Genomic DNA, 27799 nt, shown 5'->3' with positions numbered 1-27799 from the left:
GGTTCAGGGGTGCCTCGTCTGATGCAATTTTTTATTCTACGTGCTCACTCTCCAGCATCCCCCCCCCCAACCTCTGCACAAAGTGAATGCATCTTCTATGCAGATTCAAGCTTGGCTAATGTTGGGGAAAGTGGGATATCAGAAGGCTTTTTTCCTCCAAAGCTAGTCCAAAGGAAGGAAATAAAACACGGGCTATGATTTTAAAGGATGGAGACCAGCACGATGCCTACCTACGACACGCGGGAAACATGCGAACGACACATGGGAGGAAAACCGCAGGGGTGATAACGCAGTAGGGGCCACAGAAGTGCCCCAAGTACCTTGTACCTCAGATGTATTCGATTCACCAACACTATCCCCAGAGCCGATTCGGTTTTCTGTGCAATTACTAGCCGTCACTATTATGGCCGGAAAAGCGGCTTGTTGGTGTCGCGAGTGATTGGACATGAGCTTATGTTCCTACCCGCACAATAAGAAATAAACGGACAAGCATTGACAATGAAACCCCCGGGCAAATGCGGGTCAGAAGGATGCCGAGCACGTTTCTTGGCAATAGATAAGTCTGTACGGCCAACTGATCGCCTGGCGACAGTTGGTTTCGCGATAAGGCTTACGGGAAGCTCATCGCTATATCGCTACATGGCCTACGACCGGAATAAGATACGGGGGACGACGATTCTGAAAGCTCACAACGACTTGGATGTCATGTGCAAAGAAATTGACCCGGGGGCAAATAAGCACTATACCTCTTTCTGTATCGGTGTATCATCTTGACTCGGCTCATAAACAACCTTCCACGGATCAAGGAACGCTCTACCTGGTATGATGTTTCCACCTAACCTAAAAACCCATCCTGTACGGTACCTGCCACCATCAACTAAGCGTTTTTTTTTTTCGCAGCCGAATCCCCCATCCTCTCAAATGCGTGCATCTCCGCCACGAGTTTATAACAACTTCCATATCGTACCCACCATACATACATATAATACCTACCAACCAACAAACCTCCAATTGGACCAATCAATAGATTTCCACAAGGCCCCCACAAATCATCCTTCAAACAAAGCCGCAACATAACTCAAAGAAAAAAAGAAAAAAAGAAAAAAAAGATCAGCATTCCCGAGTGAGAAGGGGTGACGCCGGATTCCCCCCCGCGCGCCTTCTGTACATTAGAACTAGGAGTTCGGTGGGCACGCAAACTGAGATTTGTCCCACAAGTGGTAAAACGGCATTGATTCAGTTCGCCCGCCCCATCCACCACCACCACCACCACCACCCTTCCCGTTCGGCAATCCCACAGCAATTGCCGGGGAGAAGCGAAAGGGAAAACGAGCCAGCATTGTTCCAGCTGAAATGCAAAAATCAAACTCATGACCGGGTTATCCGCAAGGGAGGGAGGGAGGGAGGAGGAGGGAAAAAAAAAAAATTTCCTGAATCGCGTGACGGACGGACCAAGGTGGGCGAAGTGCCGTCCATACCATACAAAACAAAACTGGTGCGAAAATGCACAGCCCGACGGATAAGGGCCAATTAAAAGGGTACTAAGTTTTTTTTTTTTTCATTTCACTTTTGATGAATAATGATTATGGTGATGATGGTGATGATGATTATAAAGCAAGCGATAAAAACTCACCGGTTAATCAGTACTAGTAGTTTTGATAAAAGCACAATTGCGGCGGTATGGAAACTAAAAAAACTCTCTCTCAACGGCGAAGCATAGAGTTTAGCACTTGAAGGAGCAGGAAGTTGATGATGATAATAATAATATGATACCGTGACTTTTTTTCTTTTCTTCTTTTTCTTTTTCTTTTCCTCAACCTGAGGTTACAGTACTGTACCGGTACTAGTAGGGTACTGTACTGTACAGTAACGCATCCATCGCATTGCATCGCATTGCATCGCATCGCAAATCAACGGGCGACATCGTTTCGTTTCGGCACCATGATACTGCAAGACAACTTGTATCGAGTACTGTACGAGTACTCGTACAATACACACAAGACCACAATCTCAATCCCCCGCCACGCTTCGTATTCCATCTGCAGCTCAACGAACGGAGCATTAAGAGACCGGTGCGCTCTGTGGCGCCCTGGAATGCCTGTCAGCAAACTTACCTATCTACCCAGAGCTACCGCCAGGAAGAAAGAAAGAAAAACCACAACTACCACAAACCAACAGATGCAAAAGAAAGAAGGAAGAAAGGAAAAAGAAAAGAGAATCAAAACTTAATCGAACAACATACATGAAATAATAATAAGAAGAAATATAAAACACAACAAAAGGATAAAAATAAATTTAAATCAGAGAGAGGGAGAGGGAGAGAGAGAGGTAAGCCATTTTCCACTGATCTGAGGTATTCGATTCTCCCTCGTGGAAACGATTATGATATGATACGATACGATATGATACGTGGATCTCTCTTTTCTGCGAACTAACTAACTAACTAACCAAATCACTAACGAACTAACTAACTAACGAGGATCATTAAGAACTTTTGCTTCTTCTTCTTTTTTTTTTTTTTTGAGTGAGTGAGCGAAGGGGAGCAAAAGCGAACGGGATTGAAACGTGTGAGGAGCAGGCGTCGGCGTAAAAAGCGTGGGCATTGCATCACGTCCCCTCCCGGCATGTTCGTGGAGGGATGGATGGATGAGTGGGAAAATCTGGAAAACCAACCTCACTCGACGTACTCTACACAGTATTCTACCGGTTATGCTTAGCTAGCATAAGCACAAGCATCAACACGGCCATAACACCCTCCGTCCCATCCCATCCATCACATACATGCTCTGCATAACGAAGTGATCGGTCAACTACCGTAAAAAAATAAAATAAAAGTACCGGGCCGGAGCGATATTTACCTCAGGGAGATCAGGGAAGAGAAAGGGCAAAAAAGAAAGAGCAAAACGCGGTTCAAAACAAAACCAACAAACCCTCTATCTTTCTCGAGTGAGCGAAGGTGAACCGTGAAAACACGATACCCAGTTTAGAAAAAATATTGCAAAACGGCCGGACAGGCAAGCAGGAAGCCGATTCCCGGTCGGTTGCGTGGTCCGGAATCCCCGAGAGCCCGATATCGGAAAATCCGATGATTTTCTTTATTACATTCTTCTTCCTTTGATGAAGGTTCGGGCCCTCTTTGGGGGTTTTTCTTTTCCCTGTCTTGTTCCCGTCTTATTTTTGATTGCATCCTGTTCCCATTCCATTTTAATCTTGTGGCACGAGTGGTTTAGGATCACGGTGGCAGGTGGATACAGTAAAGGACCGTATTGTATCATAAGGTTACAGCGCGGTAAGGTTATATCGTCCGATCATAGATGCGCAGGGCTGGGGTTCATCGGGGTGGTGGTGGTGGTGGTGGTGGAGGGGAGGGGGAAATTAGGCGAGGAGGAAAGGCCGCTGCAAGAAATTCTGAATCAGTAAGATGGGGATGCCGGTGTGAAAGGAGATTTATGATGTTATGATTTTTGTCTCTCTCTCTTCCCTCCCTCCCTCCGCCATGTTCCTGTCTTGAAGTTTGATTGATTGCATTATAGATTGACTAATGGTGAGTGCCGCCGAGCTGCGACGGTAAAACAGTCATTCTAGCGCACGGTAGTAGTAGGCCGAGCTATCCATCGTAGATGGGGTATGCGCTGCGCGGCGAGGTGCGACACTGCCATGGTCACGATCCCGGGAAGGCTAGACGAGGAAAGAAAAACGAGATTTGTCGCTCAGTCAAATGTCTCACATCAAGCCCGACCGTAATTAGTAAATATGCGTTCAACGCGACAAGATAGGCTGCTAGAGAACAGCCTCCACCTCGAAAGCGAGTCAAGGGAAAAGAAACAAGGCTATGATACCACGGTCATCAACGAATTGAACATCGTGAACCAGGTTTATGTCCCCCCCGCTCCCACCTCCTCCTCCGAAGCGTAGATCACGGAGCAAAAAACCCTACTCAGCAGATGAGGGGGAAGAAGAAAAGAAAGGAAAAGAAAGGAAAGGAAAAGAAAAAAAACTCATTCCATCATCCGTCCAGAGAGAGAGAGAGAGAGGGGTAGGCAGGCAAAGAGGAGAAAGCACGGAGTGAGAGAGTGGAGTGAGAGGGAGAGAGGAGAGGGAGAGAGAGACTTGCCGTAACGCCTATGACGAAAGCGAAATCTCATCTACCGCTCGAGACGCCGCATCAGCATTATCACCCATCCAAAACCCTTTTCTTCCACCGCCGACAGGACAGATCAGACCACGCGCTCACTCCCAAAAAACCTCCTCACTACCTCCCAACCAATCACTCCTTAAAACATAAACCCTCACTCGTAAAAGGCATCCGGCACGTGAGGTAGGCGGACAAGGACACACAGACGAGAAGACTAGGGGGGGGTTATCATAAAAATAAAAGAAAATTAATTCCTGGCATAACCCTTGGACTGTCCATGTAGATGGATGAAAAAGGGTGAAGGGGAAAAAGAAAAGGGGAAAAGCATCACCGCCACACACACATCATACAGTAACAGTACGAGTACATTAATTTTTGTTTATCTCGTGCTATGGTCTGGTCACGGGGGTTGGGAAAAAAGAGTTTCTAATCGGAGGAGTATGATTACAGTAACGGTATGTTCGTGGTTTTTTTTATGTCATTGGTTGATGTATGATAGTTCCCTTATTTTTTTTTTTTTTTTTTATTTCTCTTTCTTACCCTTTTCCTCCTTTTCCATCTTCCTGCTTGAAGTGGATTTCTGTCTGTCCGTCTGTCGGTCGGTCGGTCTGTCGGTCGGTCGGACGACGATCATTCACACTTGCCCATCTGTCCATCTGTACATCTGTCCATCTGTCTGTCTGCCATACAGATGAACCACCTCGACCAATCAATCAATCAATACTACAACTCCTTCCGATTCCCAGATTCCTTTTTTTTTTTTCCTTTTTTTTCCTTCTGCTCGCTGTCGAGGTCGAGATGGATATGTTACCGTACTGGACGGTACTGCAGACGGCGGACGACGACAAAGTGACAATCCCCAAAATCTCCCTTACAAACAAACAATTCCGGGGGGCTAAAAACCAAACATGCATTCTACCGCACGAAACTGTTGTACAAAATATATATATAGTTGTACTATATAAAAAAAAATAGCCCCAATTCCTCAAGTCCCCCTCCCCACGGCGTAGGAGAAGGAAAAGAAAGCAAAGAAAGAAAAGAAAAAACCCTCTCCAGCTGCCGTCCGGCAGACAGACGGACAGACAGACAGAGAACCATATCGCCATCGTATCGAGATGTCAAGCAAATCGTCCGTCCGGAATATCCGTGCGCAGTGCACGTGTGACCTCTTTTTTCTTTTTTCCGTTTGCTTTTTTTTCTTCGCATTTCCTCCTTTCTTTCTTCACACTTGTCAACTCTTGTTCGTCATGTTCCTTTTTGTCGTGATGGATGGTGATGATGATGATGATGATGATGATGATGATTATGGTTGGAGGGAGGGAGGGGAGGGAGGAGGGGAGGTGGTCGTCCACTTCACCGACCGATCGACCGACAGATGGACGGACCGACCGAGCGGGGGGGGGGGGAGATGGGTTGAGATGAGATTGAACAATTAATTTAATTAATTAAATCGATGTTCAAACTCCACTAACTAACTATGGATGGACAATGGGGTAACGTCGCGTGCTCTCTCATAAAGTTGACTCGCAAATTGCACTCACGTGAATAAGTTAGAGCCGTGATCGGTCAACGAATGGAAGGGGAGTATCGGCCTGTGCAGACTGACGTATGTACTCTACTTGTAGAGGGAGAGAGAGAGGGGCAGCTCACGATCTTACCGTAGATACAGTATCGGGGAAAGGCGAAGGCTCAATTCGTAGCAGGAAAAAAAAAAAAAAAGAACCTTGAACGAACCCCGCGAAGACAAGAAGGGAGACAGAGGAAGGGATTACCATTCCCATCTTCATTCACCCCATCATCATCATCGTCATCACCAAATACCGGACCGGGTTACAGTACCGCAAATACCAGTTGCGGTACTGCCCATGCGCAAGGCAGGTACAAGTACGAGTACAGTACAGTACAAGTACGAGTACAGTACAGTACAAGTGACTACTTGTAGTAACACCTACTTACCAGGGTAACCCGCCCCCATCGAATCCCGTTCGTTACCAGAGATTGAACCCGGACAGTCACATGTTACCACTTGCTGCTATACTATAACGTTCCCCCACCTCGAAATTGAGGATTGGAGCGGTGAGGATTGTCCGTTCGTTCCGTTTCGTTTCGTGCGGTGAGCGAGAAATGAGAATGAGAGAATTGCCCTACTGTACGAGGATGTTCGAGTGGGAAAACGACGGTTAGAGGAGGAGGAGGAGGATGAGGATGAGGGGATAAGTTTGTAGGTGAAACATTAATGTATCATACAAACTTTTTTTTTTTTTTTCGAAAGGAAAGAAGAAAAAAACCTCATGGGTACACAGGGTAACCGTGCTTTGCAGAAAAACGTGGTCCGTATGCATGTTCGCCGCTGTTGATGATCCTCTCTCTCTCCATATTGGATAGAGTGGATGATAATACACCAACTCGTGAGGAGACACAAAGTTATTGTACAGTACCAGTACGAGTACTCGTGGTATTGCGGTGAAGGAACGGGTCGGGCAATCTCGATGGAACAATAAAGTAAATAAGCGGTAATCAATCATCATGAAACCCGGTACTCGTATACGAGTTATGCAGTGCGGTAAACCGTGACAGGACAAACAGACAGACGCCGTTCGTCGGGATAACTTTTTTTTTCTTTTTTCTTTTTTTTTTCTCCTTTCTCTGTGTTCCATCCCCTTTTACTCTGGAATGTAGGAGTAGGGAGAGTACGGTGCTGTGCTTGTATATTTACTGTATTACTATTTCATCCCATGTCACCCTGGCCAGAGGGGGGGTGTGATAAACAATCGCTCGCTAAACAAACGTGCATACGGACGATACGATGCGATGCGATAAACCTACCTCCCTATTCCCTTCAATCAATCGATTAGTCAACCGAGCCTTATCATACACGCCTTGCCCTTCTCCAACTCGAGCGCATACATACGCGCTCCTCCACGGTTGCCCCAATTCACCTGACAACCCACGATTACCGCGCGACACACCTGACCCACTTTCACCTTCTAGACGGCGCCAAACGGGCAGGGCTGAAACGACTCGTCTAATTGGTCCGAACGAACCGAACCGAGAGCAAGCGAGTCAAACCTCGACGAGCCACATGGCACAGTAAGCGAAAGTTCTTGTCAGGTTTAGCGTGGGCAAAGGGGTCGGTGGTGGGATGGGGAGGTGTGTGTGGTGCAGAGCAGATCTGATCAGCCGGTTAAACCCGTTCGCAACTTTTCTTTTTATCATTCTTTCCCTTTATTTTCCTTTCTTTTTCCTTTCCCCCTCTTCCTCTCTAACATTAATTCGTTCCCCTTTCGGACAAGGGTATATTTAATGGGGGAGCGAGGGAGACAAGGGCATTGTGTGAGTGGTCGGTCGGATTGTGGTGGGAGGGCTGAGTACTCGTATTGGATAATGTTATTGTTTGGCTCTGTCCTGAATGGATGGGTGGGAAGGGACCGGTAAGGAGGGTAGGATAAGGTAAGGTGGTAGTACTGGCGCGCGGTTGCGTTGCACAAGTTCTGCATGGATTGGGTGGTCCTTTTGCGGTCCCTTTTTTTCTTTTTCTTCCCTTTTTCCTCTTGGAGGAGGGGGGGTTTCCACGTGCCGTGCCTGGATTGACGGTTCATTCGCTGCTGCACTACGGTATTATTCGAGTACGAGTACTCGTAGAGTTGCTGGTGCAGCCTGCCAGTGGGAAATGTGTGTGTGTGAATGAGTCCAGAGTAAGAGAGAGTGAGAAAGTCAAATGCTGCTGCGGTAATGCTCGGTGGTTATTGGAGTTTTTGGAAGGGGCTCACCGGTGGTGCTTACTTGCCTTCTCGGGTTACCCGCTTGCTTGTTCTTCCTCTCTTGGGGGGGGGGGGTAACGGTACTTGGTGCGGTTCTACAATAGGGCGGGAGTCTGATGATTTCCGGTAGCCGTTTTAATGTTTTTTTTGTTTTTTTTTCCTCCCTTCCTTTTCCCTATTTCCTGTTATGGGTATTGGATTGTATATTGGATTGTGTGGTACTGTACAAGTACTGTGATTCGCCTATAGTACGGTACTCACGGTACTCGCTGCATCGCTACTCTGCAGCATCGCGGATGGATGAAATTGGCCGGAGGCAGTGGAGCGCGGGTATAGCACCATATGCCTCCTCCCTCCCTCCCTCCCTTCCTTCCTTCCTCGCTCGCCCCGTAGAGCTGATATATCACGGGCCCGTACCGCCGCCTGTAATCCGTCCACACTCGTGATTTGACCCCCGCGAGGGCGTTCGCATCGCTGCGCGAACCGTAATGGAGACGGAGGCTAGTCTCTGCCGTATCGTAGGCCAGTCTGGTCGGTATCGTAATCTATCCGCCTACAAGTACAAGTACCAATGGCAGTCCAGTTTTGGAGTGGATATCGGATTTGTAGGGATTCCATTGGTGCTTTTATTTTTATCTCCATATTCCTTCTGGTTGGATGGGCGTTGGATGGATGGATGGGGGCGTTGTGGTAGACACGCTACGAAATGTGAGGCTATTCTATTTATCGCTGAGTGCGAGCTTACCATTTGACGATTGATCGACAGATTGTTCGCGAGTTAGATAGATAGGGTGGTGGTGGTGGTGGGTACGGTGGACTATCGCTCGCTTGGTGGCCCATCTATGGATGGCTGTTCACAACTCGGTGAACCTGGCCTTCAATCATCATCAGGTCCAACCATCATATTCGGCAATCGCGAATGTTATGTTTCTGATCCCTTCTACTTTATTTTTTTCCCCCCCCAAATTTCCTGTTTTCCCATTCTCCAAGAAGCGTCCTTTGTGATATACCTCCCTCCTTCTCCTTCACCCGTGATATGATAGGCCGCGGTAGGTTAGCTGCGGTACGGTAGGTTATGTACGGGCGAGCATTATTTCTCCGGAAACGGGGATTCGCGGGCTGCATGCATGAGTTTTTGGTCAGGTGAGTGGTTTTTGAGGAAGGTGTGGGTGGGTTCTTTTGAAGGGTACGAGTAATAATAATAATAAAAGAAATGTGGTGTGTGAAGGGAGGCTTTTTGCGAAATTCGCTTTTCCTTTCGATGGACGGATGCGAGTGGACGCGGACGGGGTGAATAAGTATGGGTACAGGTATCATACTCGAGTTTACGGTAGGGTGCCGTATCGGTATGTGTGTATGTGTGAAGGAAGGGCAGGTAGCCAGTATGGCACCCTATGTACCGAGTCGGATCGAGGATTTTGCTAGTGGGGGAAGTTGTATCAATGGCAAGGGGATGATGGATCATGTTCAGGGAGGCATTTTTTCGCACAGCTAGGCATGAGATAGGGATTGACCGATTGATCGATTGAGTGGAGCGTGATATCACGGGAGGGATTGGTGAGTAAGAGGGATAAGGATCAAGTTTAGGGGAAACCATCTTCGTGAGCCCCCTTCCCCTCCCCTTACCCCATTCTGCGCTTCTATGACGCGGACGGAAGCGAAAGGATAGGGGAATTGTTCTCTTGGAACAATGCAATTGATCTAACCGCGCGAATACAATGGAAGCCTGCTCCTCTTTGTTCTCTCCTCCTTTTTTTCTTCTTTACTTTTTTTTCCTTTCTTCATCCCCTTCTAACCTTTCCATAATTAATTGTCTCGTTCGTGAATCATGGTGTTCCTGTGTGTGTGTGTGAAGGGGAGGGAGAAGGGCAGGGTAGCAGGGGAGAGGGAAAAAAAAAAAAAAAGGAAAAGGAAAAAAGGAAAAAAGCCCCATCTTCATCCTTCCTTTCATCATTCATCTCCATCTCTCGTACCTGCGTAACACAAAACGAGAACCGAGACAGGAAACCGTCCCTGTCCCTCAAGGAACGCTAAGCTAAACTACGGTAACTCGTACAAACTTGTACGCTCGCTACGTTGCGAGTACTGTACGTGTACAGCACCCTAGCCTTCCCTCCCTCCCTCCCTCCCTTCTTCACCCCCGCTTCTCCCATTCGCGATAAGCTGCTAATTCCTTACTGCCGCCGCCTTCGCCTTCCCGAAGCTAGACCGTGCCTTCATCTTTCCAGCCAGCGCTTAGCGCCTCATTGGTTGTGGATGGTGGTGGTAGCGGTGGAGGAATAAAGGGCAACATATGGTAAGAAAATGGGATGAATTTTTACTGTATTGCGAGTCAAATAACGTCTTGGCTGCATTTCCTGAGAACTTGGCATCATGATTTCCTGTATGACAGCGGTGGGTGGGTGGGCAGGTTCTTGAAACGAGAGAGCGTTAAACGAGTGGTGTGGGGAGCGTGGAAAGTGTGGGAATGGTGGAAATGGGAATGCGAATGGAGAATAGGTAGGTAGGGCAAGGCACGACGGGCAGGGTAAAAAATAAGAAAACACGGGAAAAGGAAAAAAGAAAAGAAAAAAAAACAAAAAAACAATTTGATTGACAGGGAAACGAAGGAAGCGAAAAGTCGAAAGGGAAAATGGTAGGGCGGGGGGGGAAGAGAGAGAGAGAGACGAAGAGAGAGACGGAGGGAGAGAGATACAAGCACAGTAGAATGGCTGAGAGGGAGAGGGAAATGGGTGGCGGCGGGTGGTGGTGATTTTCATCTGTTTTGGAGTTGAGGCGTTGAAGAGGCAACCGGTATTGAATGTCTTGTCCCCTCATGCTGTGGCGACGGGTAACGGTGGGGGAGGGAGGATTAATGGGATCCAAAGTGGTAGTCTAAGTTGATACTCGAGTATTGATGCGTTGCGTGCCGTGGAGTCCCTCTAAACTTTCCTTCGTGATGGACTCGGCTAGCCTGATCCCTCCATCGCGAGTTGATAATCCTTACCCTGAACCAGCCTCAGGCGAGACGCCAGGCACAGCAGCAGTGGCAGCAGTCAGGCAGGCAGGCGAATCAACCAAAAGGACCACACGAGCCCAGAGGAGGGAGGCAGAATAAGGATCGGGATCGGAAGGGTCAGAATAGGAGCAATCCATTCACTCTGGGCACCCCCGTTCCACTCTGCCAAACAGAAGGCCGGGCAGAAGGACATTCAGTTCATTCGAAAAGGGATTTCAATTTCTCGTCAAAGGAGGCGTTTTGCGCCGCCGCGGCCCCTGCACTATCCCCTAGCCGGAATATCACTCGAGTGCCCGCCCAAAAGCTCTACAGTATCGCGTACCGGTATTGTGTGATGGCACAAGAGATTGATGCTGCTACTGCCACTGCTGCCCCTGCTGCCCCTGCTGTATGATATGTATGATACTGTACGAGTACCTCCCGTGACGATGCTGTAGCAATAGCGAAAAGTGCAAGCCCAGTCACTTGCTCTCTCTCACTCATCCAGTTCACTTCTTCAATACAGTGACATATCCAAGACAAGACATGCATGCATTTGACTCGCAGGGACAATACAGCTCCAAGACATGAATGGTTTTGAAAAAGCAAAAGATCTCGAGGGATCCAGAAGAAGAAAAGAAAACAGGGACACTTTTTTTCTCCTCTTGTTTTCTTTTTTTCCCGCAGTGAACGGGGGGAGAAAAACGAATTATGGGTTCAGGCAGTACTCTAGGAGAGTAGAATAAGAAAAGAAAGAAGAACATCACCTTTTTTTTACTTTGCTTTTTTGCTAAATCGCTGTTCCTGCTAGCCGCACGCCAGGAGTGCAACCACAACTGCTCGTTGCGCCTAGCAATGAGAGATTCACCTCCACTCTTTCCCATTTACAGGGGTAATGGGGGGGGGGGGTGAGGTAAAGGGGAGGAGCAGGTACTCGAGCACGGTAGTAACGGTAGCAAATTGGTAGAGCGTGCTGGTGCTGGTGGTGGTGCAAAGCAACTTGTTCCGAATTTGAGGAATATACGGTACTACTCTACTCTAGGATTTATTTAAAAGACAAAATCCTCCACTCCTACTCCCCTTCCACACCCCCTCAATGCGGTATCACCGATCACTGAACTACTCGTACAAAGTCCAAGCTTAAATGAAGAGAGGACAGCCTTTCCCGAAAAGCAAATAACACCCTCCCAGCATAATTACCTACCTCCTCCTCCTTCCACTACCCCCCGATACATACATATACCACCGGTACATACGGTGCGGTAGTCTTGAGAAACAAAAAAGAAAAAAGAATAGATCTTCTTTCCTTTTTTTTTTTTACGACCACATCCACAATCTACAAGTACTTCATAAGGCTTCCTGGTTCCACCTTCCTTCACACTCCTCCCTTCGTCATCCGTCATCGGTTTACCACTATTACAGCTACTACTACACAATTTGCCTTGCATTTCACAAGGGAAACCATTTCGACTCCCTGTTTTGGCACCATCTAGCAAAAACCTGTTGGATTGCCATCTTATATATCGCAATACTGCATAGCCATCAATAAGCCTCGGGCTTATTGATTATAGTCGGTGTTTTCTTCCACAGTCTTCAAAATTCAGGAATTAGAGGTTATTCCGCGGTGTTTACCGTGGTCTTCACTCGTGGCGTCCCAAGGAGTTTACTCGGCATACTCGCCGCCATCTACAGCTACGGCGTCATTCGGAGAATACTCGCAGTACGGCAGGATGAATCAGTATGGGGATGAGGAGGATTGGAGTCAATTCCCAGTGGGGTGTTATAGTGTAGGTTTCCGTGAAGTTTTCCTTCTCACTTTTAATCCTTTCCGCTTAGCAACGGCGATGACGATGATAATGGAGGAAGTAAGAAGGGAGGGGAGGGGAGGGGAAGGAGATAAATAGAATTTGGAAAACTGATCGAATAGTGGGAAACACAGAACTCGTTAAGCTACCATGCAACGCTCGAGTCTCACCCATCGCTAGACTACCCGCTCTCATTATCCCCGATGCCACTACTATCCTCACCATCCTACACAGCACCCACAACGACCAGCTCACCACCACCCCCAACCCTCTACACAACCGCGCAGACAAACCCATTCAAGCGACCGTACCAACCCGACCCAACCCCCGTCTCCTCCCCGCAAGCCATGCCGCCAACAAAGCGACGAAAGTCGACGAGCAAGGAAGCCTGGACAATGACAGAAGACGACAACCTCCTGCTACAGCTCAAAGACGAGGAAGGGCTGCCATGGAAAGCGATAGCCGGGAAATTCCGCGACATGGGCCGAGGCGAGTTTCGAGTCCCCACGCTGCAGATGCGCTACAAAAGGCTCAAGGAGAAGATGCGGGTTTGGGATATGGAAGATGTATGTGTGCGACATGCTCTCCCTCATCGATATACCTGAACTAAGTTGAAAGGCTCATGTGCTGACGAGAAGGCGATTACAACAGATACAATTCCTGAAGGAGGCAAAGGAGCACGTCGAGAAGCAAAAGTGGGAACTCATCTCGCAAAAGATGCTAGAGCTCGGCTGCAAAAAAAAGATACCCGCCGTTACTTGCGAGAAGAAGTGGAAGGAGATCTCACCCCAGGCCGGCCCTCCCACCCCGCAACCCTCGCAGACGTCGAGCGTTTGCGGGACCGAAATGAAGAGGGAGCTGTCTCAGATATCTGATGACGGATGCTGCTAAACTCAGCACTGGGTTACCTATTTATTTAATAGCTAGAGACTGGATCCTTTATCTAGGCTTTTCTTTTTTCCCTCTTTCCATCCATCATCCCCCTTCTATTTGTCCGCGTCGGTGATGTGGGGCTTTTCCTTTTCCCATATTTATTCAATTTTCTTTTTGAGTCATGGTGGGGGTAGGTCTGGATATGGGAATTGTCACTTTTTTTTTCTTTTCTTGTTTGTTTTCTTTGTGGGAGGGCGCGGGTTGGTCGGTTGGTCGGTTTTAGGGGTTTGTCGGGGCTTCTTTTCTGTCTATCCATATTCTACTATTTCCATTTACTTTTCCTTTTTCATTTCTCATCGGATGGGTTGGGCTTTCACGGGGTTAATAAGATGGTTTCTCTTTTGTCCTCTTCTTCTATCATACTTGCAACTTTCTTACTTGCTTCAACTATTCCTCCTATTCCTTAGTATCATCACATCCCTTTTTATACAGTGTCGGCCTCGGTGTTTTCTGGATTTCTCTCTTACCTGGGTGTTTTTGCTTTTCCAAACCTTTCTTTCCACTTCACATTCTATCCATATATCCATCTCTTTCTAACTCAGCCTCGAGCAAAAAAGGAAAAAAAGGAAGGAAAAACGGGGGGGGGGGAGACGGAAAAATGGGGGGACAAAAAAGACAGGAAAAATGTTACCTTGTATTATTTATCTCTCTTTTTTTTTTTTTTCCTCCACCACTGCTATCATACCTTTACATCATTGTCATCATCATCATCATAATCATCATCATCATAAACCAGCATTTCATCCCTTTTCTTAACTGTCCTTCCCTCCCTTCCTCCTTCTCCCATTCCCTATTAGTTTGTCAAAGCAAGTTCCGCTCCACCCTTTTCAAAACATTGGGTAATGTCGTTTCGCATTTTTTTCCGTTCCACTACAAGAAAGAAAAATGGGTTAGGACATCTGCTTTTATCGATTCATTAGTTTAGTAGGTTAGTCATTCAAGAATGGAACAGATGGAGGTCGGGGAGGGAGTCGGTCGGACACAAGAATAAGAAACGAAGTAACAAGTTTTATCAAGATTGTTATGACATCGATTTTCGTTTAGCGATATCTCACATGTCTTTCCGCGCTCGAATGAGTTGAATGAATGTGTGAACTGGTGGTGGTGGTTACTGCAATGCGGGCCAGCCAGCCAGCCAACTAGCTAGCTATAATAGCTTGCTTGTAGCTATAATAGCTTGCTTGCTAGCTGTACAGTACGAGTAAGTAGAAAACAAAAAAAAACGTAGCGTGCGTGCGTGCAGTACAGTATACTGCAACTGCACCGCAACTGCAACTGCACTACAATACACCCAATCACTCGTACAACCTTCCAGCCAACAAGCCCCCCAGCCATCCAGCCCATCCAGCCCATCCAGCCATTTCAGTCGATCAGTCAGTCAGTCAGTCAGTCAGTCAGTCAGCTCTTCCTCCCCACCTATGATATGATATGATTAACCCCGCGCGATAACCTACGAAAAGAAAGGAAAAAAAAAAAAAAAAAAAAAAGGTAATGATGTACGATAAAATAGAAATCCACGATTGCAAATATAATTTTTCCCACTTTTTTACTCGTACGGTACAGTACAGTACATAACTAGTAGTAATATCTTTTTCTTAAACCTCGCACCGCCACAATTTCTCGCACCAGCCACAACCCAAAAAACCCAAACGCACAGACCACACTCTCGCTCGCTTGTTCCCTCCACTAAACACCCCCCCCCACCCCTCCCCGCCCCTCCACGACAAAAAAAGGAAAAGGAAAAGGAAAAGTGAAGCCCCACACACCATCAATCTCCCCCATCACCCCTCTCTTCCAAAACTGCAGGGACTTTTGTACTGTATGTGTACGAATAAATAGTAGATCTTTATTGTATTGGCAAACTTCTGTTTTTTTTTTTTTTTACAAAGTTCTATGGATGGGGGAGAGGAAGGTTTGCTCCGGACCGAATATGTCACAGAGACTTCTATCATTCCCGAGGGGGCGGTTTAATTTGCATAGTATATAAGTGATTCTATATGATACCGGACCTCCCCCCCCCCAGATCGATGCACAATGTACGGTATGCCGGCCCGGTCGGTCGACCGGCCGGCCGGCATAAGTCCACATCATCATCACGATAAAATGCCAGGTATCATAGATACGATATGATATGGAAAGCGGAGGTTGAAGGGTTTGTGCGTGTACTAGTACTGTATGGGGTGGCTTTACGATACAGTACTAGTACAGTAAGAGTACGGTACGGTACGAGTACCAGCCCCCCCCCCTATTCAGGGGCGTTAACTAGACAATAATAATAATAATAATAATAATACACGTCTTAATATTCCCAGAGATATAGTACAATACCTTACTTTGTCATCGTGGTTACGAGTTACTCGTACAGTACTAGTACACACTTACCGGTCTGTAGTCCACAACGGTGGTAGTGGGGGGAGAAAAATGGTCAATTACTAAACGGGTATATAGTTGTACATGATATATAACGATTTCATTCGCCGATACCCCCCCGGAAAAGAAGCGAAACGGGGTCGTTGTGGATTGATTGATTTGATCGATTCATGGCTACCCCCCCCTGTTCATCTTCGCACGGCTTTACAAACGGTGCTATAGGTTTTCGCATTACGCGGTTTTATTGTGGAGGGAAAAGGGGGAGGAGGAGGAAAAGGGGAGAAGAGAGAATAAAAGGAGTTTTTGTCATAAATCTACAAGTAATTCCGTTTTAGAATGGCGCGGTTGTTGATATTATAAGTGTAAGACCAATTTACTACCGTACTTGTGATGCAGTACTTGTACTTTTAACTGTATGATGTGGTTCTATGATACCTCCGGTACTGCACCGGTAGGCTACCACGGGTGAATGAGAGAATGCTTGACTGGATGGCTCACGTGGACAACATCTGCACCCTCCCTAGCGATTCGGGGAGATAGCGTTTCGTTTCGCATCTTGCTTACCTGATATCATAACTCCGCCAACAAAGGAGTTGCTGAATCGTTGATACCGCCAACTTGTACTCGAGTATATCCACCCGCCCATAACCCGGGTTGGGCTCGCCCGGCGTGACTGGAGCTTTATCGTGAACCTACGCTTTTCAATGATGATTACCGGTGGGTTAGAACAGCGATTGATAAATTATCCATCGCAAAGAGCCAAAGTCCGATGCGCCTTCTCTTCTCTTCTTTTCTTTTTCTTCTTTCCCTTCTCCATTTCCCATTTGTCAATCGGTCAATCGGTCGTTGAGACCATGATACCCGAGTTGGTTGATCGATTCCTATCCATATCATACCTCCTCGGACAAACAAAAAACAAAACAAATAAACAAACAACTAAAACGTCAGCTCTCTCAACTCCCGTACAATACCGTACTTCCCACCCCACTCAGCCGTGTTAGAACTGGATAGAGTGTGCAAAGGAAGATAAAGTAAGAAAGAAAGAAAGAAAGAAAGAAAGAAAGAAAGAAAGAAAGAAAGAAAGAAAGAAAGAAAGAAAGAAAGAAAGAAAGAAGAAAAAAAAGAGGTCATCGAAATAGACACGACCTTTTCCCACTTCGAGCCTGTATTATTTCGTTTTTTCAGTCAAACATCCAAGAAATGTCAGTTCAAGAAACGCCATGCAATGTACAAGTATAACCTACTTCCCTGGAAGAACCCCTGTTCTTGCACCCTCTTTTGTCTACCTAGTTCTCTCTCTCTCTTATTTTTTTCTTTCTTTCTTTTCTCTTTTCTTTTCTTCTTTCTTTCCTTCTTTCTCCCCCCCAACGCTTGTGTCACATCGCATGGGCCACCGTGGCAGGACAACTCAGAGGAGATACCGGTACTACAGTGAATAGCTACGAGTACCGGTATGTCAATTGAATTTCGCGAACTCTTGCCCCCCCCTTCGACTATCGATTGGCCGATGGATGGATGCCTCGAGCGAGGGAGAGAAGGGGAATGCCTGATTTGGGGTCTTTCGCCCAAAGGTCACTTTTTTTCTTTCTTTTCTTTTTTCACACCCCATCTCCCGCCGGGCCGACGAACAGAAAGTAAGGATGAAAAGGACTTTGCCCAAAAGTCATTGGTTCTTCTTCCTCAATGTACCGGTAGAAATCTGGATATTATTATTTTTTTTAAAAAAAACCCCAAATTAAATCGAAATTCTAGCCTCTTCTGGCTCCCCGGGTACTTCCTAGCGGCGAGATTGAGCCCCGTCTTCGGATGGCGAGCCGCTTCCCTTTCCTTTCCTCCCTCCCTCCTCCTTCCTTTCCTTCCCACTCGGCGCTGCTATCGGTATTCATGAGGAATACTTCCCCACCCTCTCATCATCCCCGCACCCCTGTACTCACGGGGAATCACTCGTAATAGATGGAAACTATTGAAACGGCTACCGTCGGGGAGGCCGGTAATCATAGACTGAAAATCTGCCGTCCGCACGGTGCCTCCGAGGGGGAGAGAGTGCGCTCTCACTGATACTCCACTTGACGAGCTGTCAACGAATCATCCGTGATGATTGGATTACGCCGCTTCTGTTTTAAGATGGTATCCACCGCGCCCCTTCTCCCGCCGCCCTGACTCAAATGCACGGTACTCTCTCCCACGCGACCACGTTGATAAAACCCATAGCATTGAACGCCATATTCCGTGTTCAGCCGCAGTTTCTCCTTTCTTTTCTTTTCTTTTTTTCCCGTATTGTCATGGGGGTCTGTCTCCTCGAGTGACGTACTATGACTATGACGGCCCCCTACGTGAATGGGGATATATGGGGGAAAGACGATGAATCGAGTTTTGTATTGATAAGGAGATTGTCCATGTCGCGGAATAGGGGATCTTGATTTGCTGTCATATTTCCGCTCCCCTGGCCCCTGATTTTTATTTTTTCCCTTTCTTTCTGGTGAGGTCTGGAGCGAGTGAGTGTAGCGGTTTGATGATTTTTGGGATTCAGCCTTGACTTTTCGTGGTCGGCTGTGAGTCCCTTGTCTCATGTTCGAAACTTGCCGGATGGGAGGGGGAGAGTTGATCTCGCGTTCAACCCCCGCCTCTGACTTCAATTGTGGTTTTTTTCCTCCCTTTTTTCTTTTTCTTAATTCATTTCTGCTTGCGATAACCATGTCGAAGGCTCCATACCTGCAATAGCATACCATAATATCATAGTGGTAGCTTGACATTAGGGAGAAGTGTCCTAATGCCCTCCCCGTTGAAATTAGCTAGGATTCTTGGATTCTTGGATTCCTTTTTCGGTCTCGTCCTACCAAGAACATGAGGGGAGTGCTCTGGCCCCCGCTCTTGACTGTGTATCTCCTTTAAGAACTCGGATTATTATTCAGCTCGCATAACGCGTGCCGAGAGGAAGGGAAATTGGAAAAAGAAAATAATCTTATCAGTTCCCTGTCAGTGGTCAGAATCGTAGTATCACAGGCGGACCATTTAGCCAGTACCGCACTCGAGTACGGTATCGAGGTTCATCAAACGTTTCGCTCGCTACTCGTGTCGCACAACTTTTCTTTCTACAAGGTCATTGTGTCGTGTTCGTAGTAATTTCCCCAACTCGAGGGAGTTCGAGTTCTGGTACGGTAACACGCTCATCATCAGAGAGCACAAACGGCCGGCCGTATGCCACATGGGGAAAGGAGGGAACATGTACCTTGGTGCATACTACACTCGAGGATTCGAGCAAGAAGCATGAGCCACCCAGCAGCTGGTCACTTGTTCGATTCTGGTAGACCCGATACCGGTATCTTATTTTGCGGTGATATGGGTAGTCCAGTTTAAAATCTCTAATCTGCCTGAGTAAAAACCCATTAAAATGGTTCAATTGCTTTTGCTACCCCGCTATTGGAAGACCGCGCGGTCCCTTGAGGAGAAGAGTAGGGATTTGATTTCGCACCAAGCAATGATGCAAACTCCACGCTTTCCAGATTGATATCCTTTGTTGCTGGTTTCGTTAACGATCAACAGGATTCGTGTTGAATGCGCTGGGAAAGGCTGGGCCACGGAGCTTCTCCACGACCCACAATCGCACCAACTGCCGGATCATTCGCCCTCTCCCGGATCATCGGGGGACGTAAAAATAGTCTGCTGTGTCCTGGGGTGGTCTTTCACAGTTGTCTACAGGGCGTTGTCCTAAAAGCAAGTTGAGCTACTGCAATTAACTTGCGCTCCGAATTTGGTTTGCGCCACCTCCCGTTGCCCTCCGCACCATCCCTGCTTTTGTTTTCGCGCTCGCTGGCCGTCGGCGCTGCCCTCAACTTGTAGCCCGGATCGGCCTGGGGTCAGTTCAGCGTGTTCATGATGCGGTGGAAAAATCTAAATAAGGCAATGAATTGAAATGCGAGTGACTGAGCATGACCGTTCATACAGACAGCCCGTCACCTTGGGCCTAACTTTCTCATTCGGCATTGTGTTGGGCGCACGGTAGTAATTTTGTGCTCAGCCTTTATGGAAAGCTAGCCATTGAGTATCAAGATTGTGAATTTACAATCAATCGTAGAGCCAATTCATACCTCTTCCCACCCTAGTGCTTGGCAAGGTCAGTGGCCGAAAGAAGAGCGAGGGAATCGGGGGAGGGAGGGAGAAAAAAAAAGAAAAGAGTTCCATTGCTCGGGAGATGCAGAACGTATCACAATACCAAGCATTGCCGGTCCCAAAGCGCGTTGCAATGGAGGTGCGATACGATGGCTTAGGACAGCAATCAGTGCTGTTAAACACTCAGGGGTTCACGAGTGAAGAAAAATTTAATCTCTCCCACTGAGAAGCGTAGTTTCCTCTCATAAATATGAGGTGCAGGAACAACACATACTCAAGTAATTGTGATTTCCGTGGCTCATGTGAAGCACTTGCTCGATTGTTTTTTTCTCTCATCGCGAGTATGCTGATCTGTACTTCTTTGTGGAAACAGCGTGTCAATACATAAACCAAGCTCGGTGCTTCGCGTAGCGTTTTCCAGCTCTGAAAGCCTGCATGGTCCATAATCAGACGCGCTGGAAGCGAAGTGAGCCTTTGCACGTCGAACAATGTAACGATGCAATCACAAATACCTCATGCGGTACTCGCCGAACCAATGGTGTGGAATGACCCTCCACGGGAAGATCTATTGTGTCGCCGAGAGAGACAGAAGTGCACGTACGCAGGAGCAGGGCTGCGCTGGCACTAAGATCTCCAATATCATAGAAATACATCGGGTGAATTGTAAGTAAAGTTTCTTTGTCACAATCGGAGGAACAATACAATAGGAGCTGTCACTTACCTCACTATTTATATTTTGGCAACGATACGGGTACCACACGCGGGCGTTGTGATACCTCTCGATCCCGACGATAATTGTCCACGAGCATCTGGAACGGGAGCGACCCGCCAAAAAAAAAAGTATAACGTCAAATATTGCATGTATGAAATAGATGATCGGAGACAAATGATACACATGGGAAAGTGAGTATTAGATTGACTCGTATGGTGGCGAGACGTAATCGTTAACTTTGTCCCTGTAATTAGTGACTTTGACGAGTGACAATATGTGATGATCCTGGAGAATAGGGGTTCTGACCTGGCCGGCCATTTATAGTCGGGTAGAAAATGAATGGTCCAGATGGAAAAGCGGGTCAGGGTCCGATAGGAGATGGTTTCCAAGTTCGGGTTGATAGGTCAGAGGATGATGGCCGAGTCAACCAATGGGGATTAACTAGCAATAAACGAAGATACTTTTTAAGATCGTGAGCCCTAGAGAAAGGTTGAAGCTCAAAAGCAAAAAGTGTAATGGATTCAAGGAGGCAGATTTGAAGGATAGGTGGGGTTCTTCTTATAAAGGACGAAGTATCTTCGCGTGATCCCCCCCGCTGACTGTATAGTACACGTGCCCGTTGGATTGTCGTCGCCGGATTAAACGACCATTGGGTTGCGTCACCGCGGTACGAAGCGGATAATCCCCCAACACCTGAGATTGATCTCTGGATGGAATGATGTATGCGCGATGCGAATAGGAATCTCTACCCATGATCCATTTCGCCGGGCGATGGGTATCGGTGAATTCCTCGGGGATACGGACTATCGTGGGGTTCATTGTCCATGTTGGTTGTTGTTGTTTTTGTTGTTGTAGAGGTCAGTAGCGAATGAACCAATCTATTGTTCCAAGTGGCTGAAATGTATCAAGTAGATCCGCCGGGGAATTGGTTGTGATTCGACTGATTTCCGTTGCTTGCCGGGTCGGATAAACTCCACATTTCTCGCGATTATCAACAGGACTGGGCTCTTCCTCGGGAATTAACCACGGCGATGCCGGTATCCAGGAGATCTGAGCTAGCAGTTTGCTTCGGTATCACATTGGATGCGAGGGGACGAAAAGAGAATGACTAAAGAAAAAGCCGAGCGTTTTCACCTGATATCACTCGGGTAATGTCGATCTGCGCTCTATTGAAAACCCGACTGACTCTCCTCAGCTGAGGATTCTTCGCGAAAAGCGAATAATCTAGTTGAGTGCCACCGATGCTGCGTACTTGTCCCTCATCGGTAGTCCCTAGCATAGCCGGGTTGCCAAAATTTCACCGCTCGTCTATGATCCCTAGTTGGGCGCGAGTTCAATGTTGGACTGCTAGCCGATATCTATCTAGGTGGGGTACCTGAGCGAATTGAGGTTGGGTAAGCCGGTAATGAGGGTCAGCGAGGCACCGGGGAGTCCTCCCTGATTTCTGGCTTATATTGTATCTGTTTCTTGTGAAAATCGTGGTGGGAGGGGCATGAGCGGAAGAGGGGGTCGAGGAGGAGTAAATTGTTTCCTAGAGAAGAATTCTCTGCCTGTTTATAAAGTCGGAGAGGGTTAGCTGGTGGGGATTGTATCGATGGATGGGTGATACGTAACACCCAATGGCGGCTGGAATCGCATGGTCCGCTCGACATCTTTACCGGAAAAAGCATGAGTATCATATTGTTACATGTATTTTCTGGAGCTCACAAGTGTCTCAGTCGGCCTGAAATCGGGCGGATTTATTGATACCGATCCGATACTAGGGAATATGAGAAGATGAGTCTGAATGGTGTCTTTTTTTTTGGCGTGGCTGGTCACCTCTGAGCAGTTCGCGATGCAAAAAGAGGGATAAGACAGCAAAGAGGAGTGCTCGTGGAGGAGAGGTCGGGGGGGTGGAAGGGCTTTTTGACCAAGTTATTTCTGTGCAAGGGAGCAAGTGTGTGGATTGTATGGATATAATTACTGATTGCAATTCCATGACCCGGCCGTGAAGAGAGGTTGGCACAGGACTGAGTGATGCTCCATAACTTCTACAAATGCCGTTTCCTTATTATTATTACCACTTTACCCTTTCTGCCATCTAAACTAATTTGCCTGGCATTGTTAGCATCCGGGCATTTTTTTACGTCGCGAGATTGCAATATCTCACTCGTTGTAGCATGTGGGCAATATCCACATCCCATAAGAGAAATCCTATTGCTGGGCTCATGGACTCTGGGTTCGCCAATGGGGACGACAGAAAATTCAACCTGCAAATATCCATGTCCGGTAAAACTGCTGTATCCCAAATTATTTCAGCACTTGATGGCGAATATAACTGGCCCTGCATACTGGCACAGTACTGTACAAGTACAGTATCATGTCTGTTGATCATCCTCCCGGGAATCAGATCTCCTCACTTTAGTATCGATAGCCGCCGGACAAGGAGTCTAGACGGAAGCTGATAGGACGGAATAGGAGATGAAATCTACCGATTTACCGTATATATCAGATCTCTCATCATGACAAATTCCTCGTACGGCCCTCATCTACCGTATCGGGCGCCCCAAAATCTGCTCGTAAGATGGCTGAGCACCTGGGGAGAGAAGTAAGCAAAGCAGGGATTTGTGCTCGTACAGTACTATGGGAGCAGGGGGTATAGTACAAGAATTGGATACTCGAGGAAGAAAGGGTGATGGGGGATGTTATAAATCCGAAGTAGTTGCAGGTCTTGGCAGCTGCAGCTGGAATGCTTCGGTAAGTTACTGAAGTGCTGTATCATACTGGCAGCCAGTAATCTTTCTGTTTTAGATATGCGTGGAATGAGAGGCCTATTCTGTGATTTGAACAATTTGCAATTCATTGCGAGCAGGTAGAATCATGGCTATCCGATACCCTGAGTCACAGTTAGTGCTTTTCCTAACTGAAACATGCCCACCCGCCCGATTACCGATGTTTAATCTAGGCCACTGATTATCGTACATCCCCATGGCGATGGGTTCTGGCAAATGCTTGATTTCAATTCCATCTCATTATATGATATCGGACGCGGAGAAGTTTAAGTAATCATAGAGGCAGGAAACGATAATGATTCCTTGCATTCATTTTGTATCACGTTGCGTATTATTAAATCCTCGGTAGATGACTTTATTCGAGCAGAGAATTGAACGGGCGGTTCCTTTTTTGCTTTTCGTTTCGTTTCTTTTTCTTTTTCGCTCGTTAAGTTAGAGTAGGGCTCAAAGACATAGGTTATGTCTCATGTTGGTCGGTGAGGACCATGATCTTGGCATAAGAGCCTCTTTTTTCCCCCAATACGATGGAAGCGAGATGTTATACATAGTACCTGCAACCAAAAAATCGGTTATCGCGACCGCATCCTGAAAACTGCCTGGAAACGGTAAAACTTGGAGCAACAGCCACCCATCAAACCTTTCTATGATAACAGCATCGCTGATACGTGAAAGCCCCTAATACACTAGCTATAGGGGCTGGCGAGGACAGACCTGCTTACCCTTATCATATAGGCATTCACGGCTTCTCGGGCCGACCGGCATACCGCGACCAGCATCAACCATGACAAACTATGCATCGTCGTCTGGCTCCTCGTATCCCTTCTGGTGGTGCTAATACGGTACTCTGCAACCTTACCAGTTCCACGGCGTCGCCGGCGCAAAGCTATTTGTCTGCCGTGGGACTTGGTCTATCGGTCAAATTCGGTCTGCTATTTGAATAGAGTTTTTGAGAATTTCGAGGTTGAGTGAGGGATATGGGGCTGCTATGTGCTCGTATAGTACAGTACGAGTACGGTACGGGTACAGTATTAGTACAATAGTACAATTATCATAATATTATTATATCGGGTCCTATACAGTACAAGGGTTTAGATTATGTTTGCACTAGGCGATACAATTGTCCGGGACAGACCAGAAATATCCGTTTTTCACACGGCTTAGTGTGAAAATTCGAAGGAGACGACCCGGTTTGGCCTGGTACTAGTACCGGTAATTTTTTAATCGGTGTGGTTCGTTGATCTTTTACGCGCTCTAGAAGCTCTTTCGTCGCGGGATACTTGTATTGTCTTGATCTCTATTCTGTTTTCACTCTTCAGCTGCGGCAAACAACAATTCTGATATACATGAATTTTAACGAACTGACATTCCTTCTTCCTTTTTCATCATCGCTTTCCCGTTGATAATACTGACCAAACTCCTTCTCTTTACATCTCATCTCTTCAAGTCACTTCCCTTCCCTTCCCTTCCCTTCCCTTCACCGTACCTTCTCTTCTCTTCTCCATGCTAGTGTGACCTGTTCTTTACCTTTTGTGCGAAAGATAATGAATCCGGGACGTATGTCGCTGGTTCTCAATACCCTGTGGTTATGCAAATGAGCGCCGGTGATTCACAATATAATCTAGTACGACACCTCGCTTGGGCAACGTGAAGTGATACATTAATGTATAGTAGCCGCGCTGCAGAGTCTAGATAAGCGAGAGAGATGGGGAATGCCTTATTCCCGGGTGTGCGGGCCCAGTCTCCCAAGCTATCATGTGAGTGATGCATTGTGATGGTGGGCACCTGGGGTTTGTAGTATCATACCTGAGGCTAAGGATAGTTACTGCATCAAGTGAATTGCCATTGGAGCATAGTATCGGATTTGTGGATAAATTGGACTTGTGTCACTCCCGGGAAAAAATGCCATCTCCGCCCGCAAAGGTGCCATATCCTCAATAAATTGTCTGACGGATCGGGTCTGAAGCATGGAGATTATAATTATTCTTCTTGGGGACATGGATTGTCCAATACCGAAGGAATACTCGACGCAGTATTTATTACGGGTGGTCCATTTAGCTCGCCCGTTATACCATATCTGTGCAGTACCGTAAAAACCCTTAGAATCCACTACTCGTATCTCCGCCAGGCCTCTAATCTCTGTCGGGTTTTCGCATCGGTCTACTTTAGGTCTGGTTTGACAGGTTATGAGACTTGCGAATACCAGTTAAGTTAATGTGATCCAACACGTCCAGGAAGCTAATCGTCTACCGTGCCAGTAAAACGCTAATCCCTCCCCGGGATGAATTAGAATCCGGAGATTACTGAGCTCGCGGTGATAATGGATTCTAAAATTTTTTGGTGTATGATACGGTACTGCAGAGCGCGTTCCAGCTAAACTCATACTTTGCCATATCTCCTGCCACCTTAAACCCACTCGCTCCATTTCATCCCATTTAAATACCCCTCAATCCCTATACCGATACTCGACTACCCAAGATATAGCTTCCCGTCCTCCCTAAGACTTACTCGAGTACCGGTATTCTCTCTCGTCTTGCAAAAACGTCAGCTTTGGAGAGAGCTGTCGAGATCCGGAGTTTCCCGCACTCCAAGGACCTTCTCCATCCGCCCTTGTTCAGGACATCATACTCGAGTGGGGGGTAAAAGGTATTGGAACAACCTACTGTCTGGGCAAAGTCTTTATTTGGGTATATCCGCGAGCTCTTGATTCAGATCCTGCATGCTCAAGCAATATTTGGTAAGAATCGATACCCTTTCTAGTGAGGCTTGCGTGATTCCGCCACTGATTCACGCCCACAAAAAATCCCTTGCTTGTTGTCCCAATACCTTGCACCTGCCCGAGTACAGAACATCATAAAAACCGGTAACCGTGCTGGCGCATCGCGCGGGGTGCTCTAATCTTCTAGTGAGTGGCTAACTTAATCGCGTCTTGTCTCGCAATCCCCAATCGAATGGATACCCGTTGGGTATTGTGCGTACCCGAATGCATTTGCGATAATCTGGTCAGGGGAGAGCGGCTGAGTACCCACTCCCTATCGTCACCCCCCCCCCCAGCTCCAAAGCTCCGGTGATATTTTCAAGTGCCCACGTCCCACGTATCATACCGGGTGGCTTATGGCACGGACGTACGGGTCTAGATCATATCGACTTGCACTTTTCTGCATTGTGCTCGAAAACATCGCCGGAGGGGTACCGGTGGTCGTCATCGAGGCTACCGTACTACACCAACTTCAGAAACCAATTCGAAGAAAGCGAATAGTGGTTCGTTACCGTACCCACTTTCGATGATCCTGTCCGGTGATATTCGCGCTGCGAAAAGTCTGGTTGTGCGGATTGCGCCTCTCGGATACGGTGCCTACTGCACTCGGGATAATAAGCACTAGATAGGGCTCGAGCAGTGTCTGGGGAAAGCGGAAGCGCAGGTAGCTAGAGCTAAGGTATTACCCCATGCACGGTACTGTACAGTACTGTACTCGTAGCGCAGAAAAAAGAGACGCCTACCGACGCCGCTGCGGCGCAGTACAGTAGAGTGCTGCATGGCACACAACTCGATTACCGATCCACAAATTTTCAGATGCGAACGGAGTTATGGCTCGGAAGGGCCCTGCACTACTCCCCGCGTACTCGAGTTATGGAACTGCTGTGCCTCCCCGCACACCCCCCACACCCCCTTCAGGACTTGTACTACATTCCTATTTCCCAATCTATCGTGTGCCATAGCCTTACAACCCACCCACCCATAACATCCCATACCGGTATTACAAGTATACATTCTTCATCCGCTCCCTCGACTCTAGCGCGAGTGGTGAAAATCTGGTCATGGGGGTCAACCTTTTTCGGCTACACTAGCTAGTTCGTCGGGTACCGTACTTGCCTGCCATGCAGGTGAAAGGCGTTAAGGCACGAGCATCCGAGTGATTGATTGCGCTTTGAGGGGATTGACCGGTATTGGGAGTGAAGTGGCCGTAGGCGACCTTAATATTACGAGTACAGTACTTGTACTAGTATATGTTGGGTTGATTAAAAATGGGGTCTATGTCACTGTACCGTGATCTGGGATCGGTAGACTGCATTACTCGAGTCTGGTTGTGGTGTGGTGTGTGTGTGTGTAGGGTGGTATGGGTATGAGCAGGCGGCCTACTGTGCGAGACGCTGGGTTGATAGGATTTGGTCTAACTTGTAGTATGATACCGACTCACTCCCTGTTCAGGTTACGATAAAGTGTAAT

The 27799-nt window shown here is 47.3% G+C and overlaps 2 protein-coding genes; one reads left to right on the top strand and one right to left on the bottom strand.

The window, feature by feature from the left end:
* Positions 1-4639: 4639 nt before the first annotated feature.
* GSTUM_00003630001 (uncharacterized protein) lies at positions 4640-7351 on the bottom strand (the record flags this gene model as incomplete). The annotated part of the gene is made up of 4 exons (XM_002837270.1): positions 4640-4698; positions 5302-5351; positions 6746-6795; positions 7337-7351. 4 exons carry the CDS (start codon positions 7349-7351, stop codon positions 4640-4642), a joined length of 174 nt encoding a protein of 57 aa, XP_002837316.1.
* A 4627-nt stretch (positions 7352-11978) lies between these two features.
* Positions 11979-14627, top strand: GSTUM_00003629001 (uncharacterized protein). XM_002837269.2 has 3 exons: positions 11979-12660; positions 12813-13244; positions 13330-14627. The coding sequence occupies exons 2-3, from the start codon at positions 12882-12884 to the stop codon at positions 13567-13569; spliced, it is 603 nt and encodes a 200-aa protein (XP_002837315.1). The 5' UTR covers positions 11979-12660; positions 12813-12881; the 3' UTR covers positions 13570-14627.
* The last annotated feature ends 13172 nt before the right edge of the window (positions 14628-27799 follow it).

This window comes from Tuber melanosporum, assembly GCF_000151645.1.
Source record: "Tuber melanosporum whole genome shotgun sequence assembly, scaffold_180, strain Mel28".
Lineage (NCBI taxonomy): Eukaryota > Fungi > Ascomycota > Pezizomycetes > Pezizales > Tuberaceae > Tuber > Tuber melanosporum.
The sequence above is the reverse complement of the archived record's forward strand: the minus strand, read 5'-3'. Positions and strand labels throughout refer to the sequence as shown.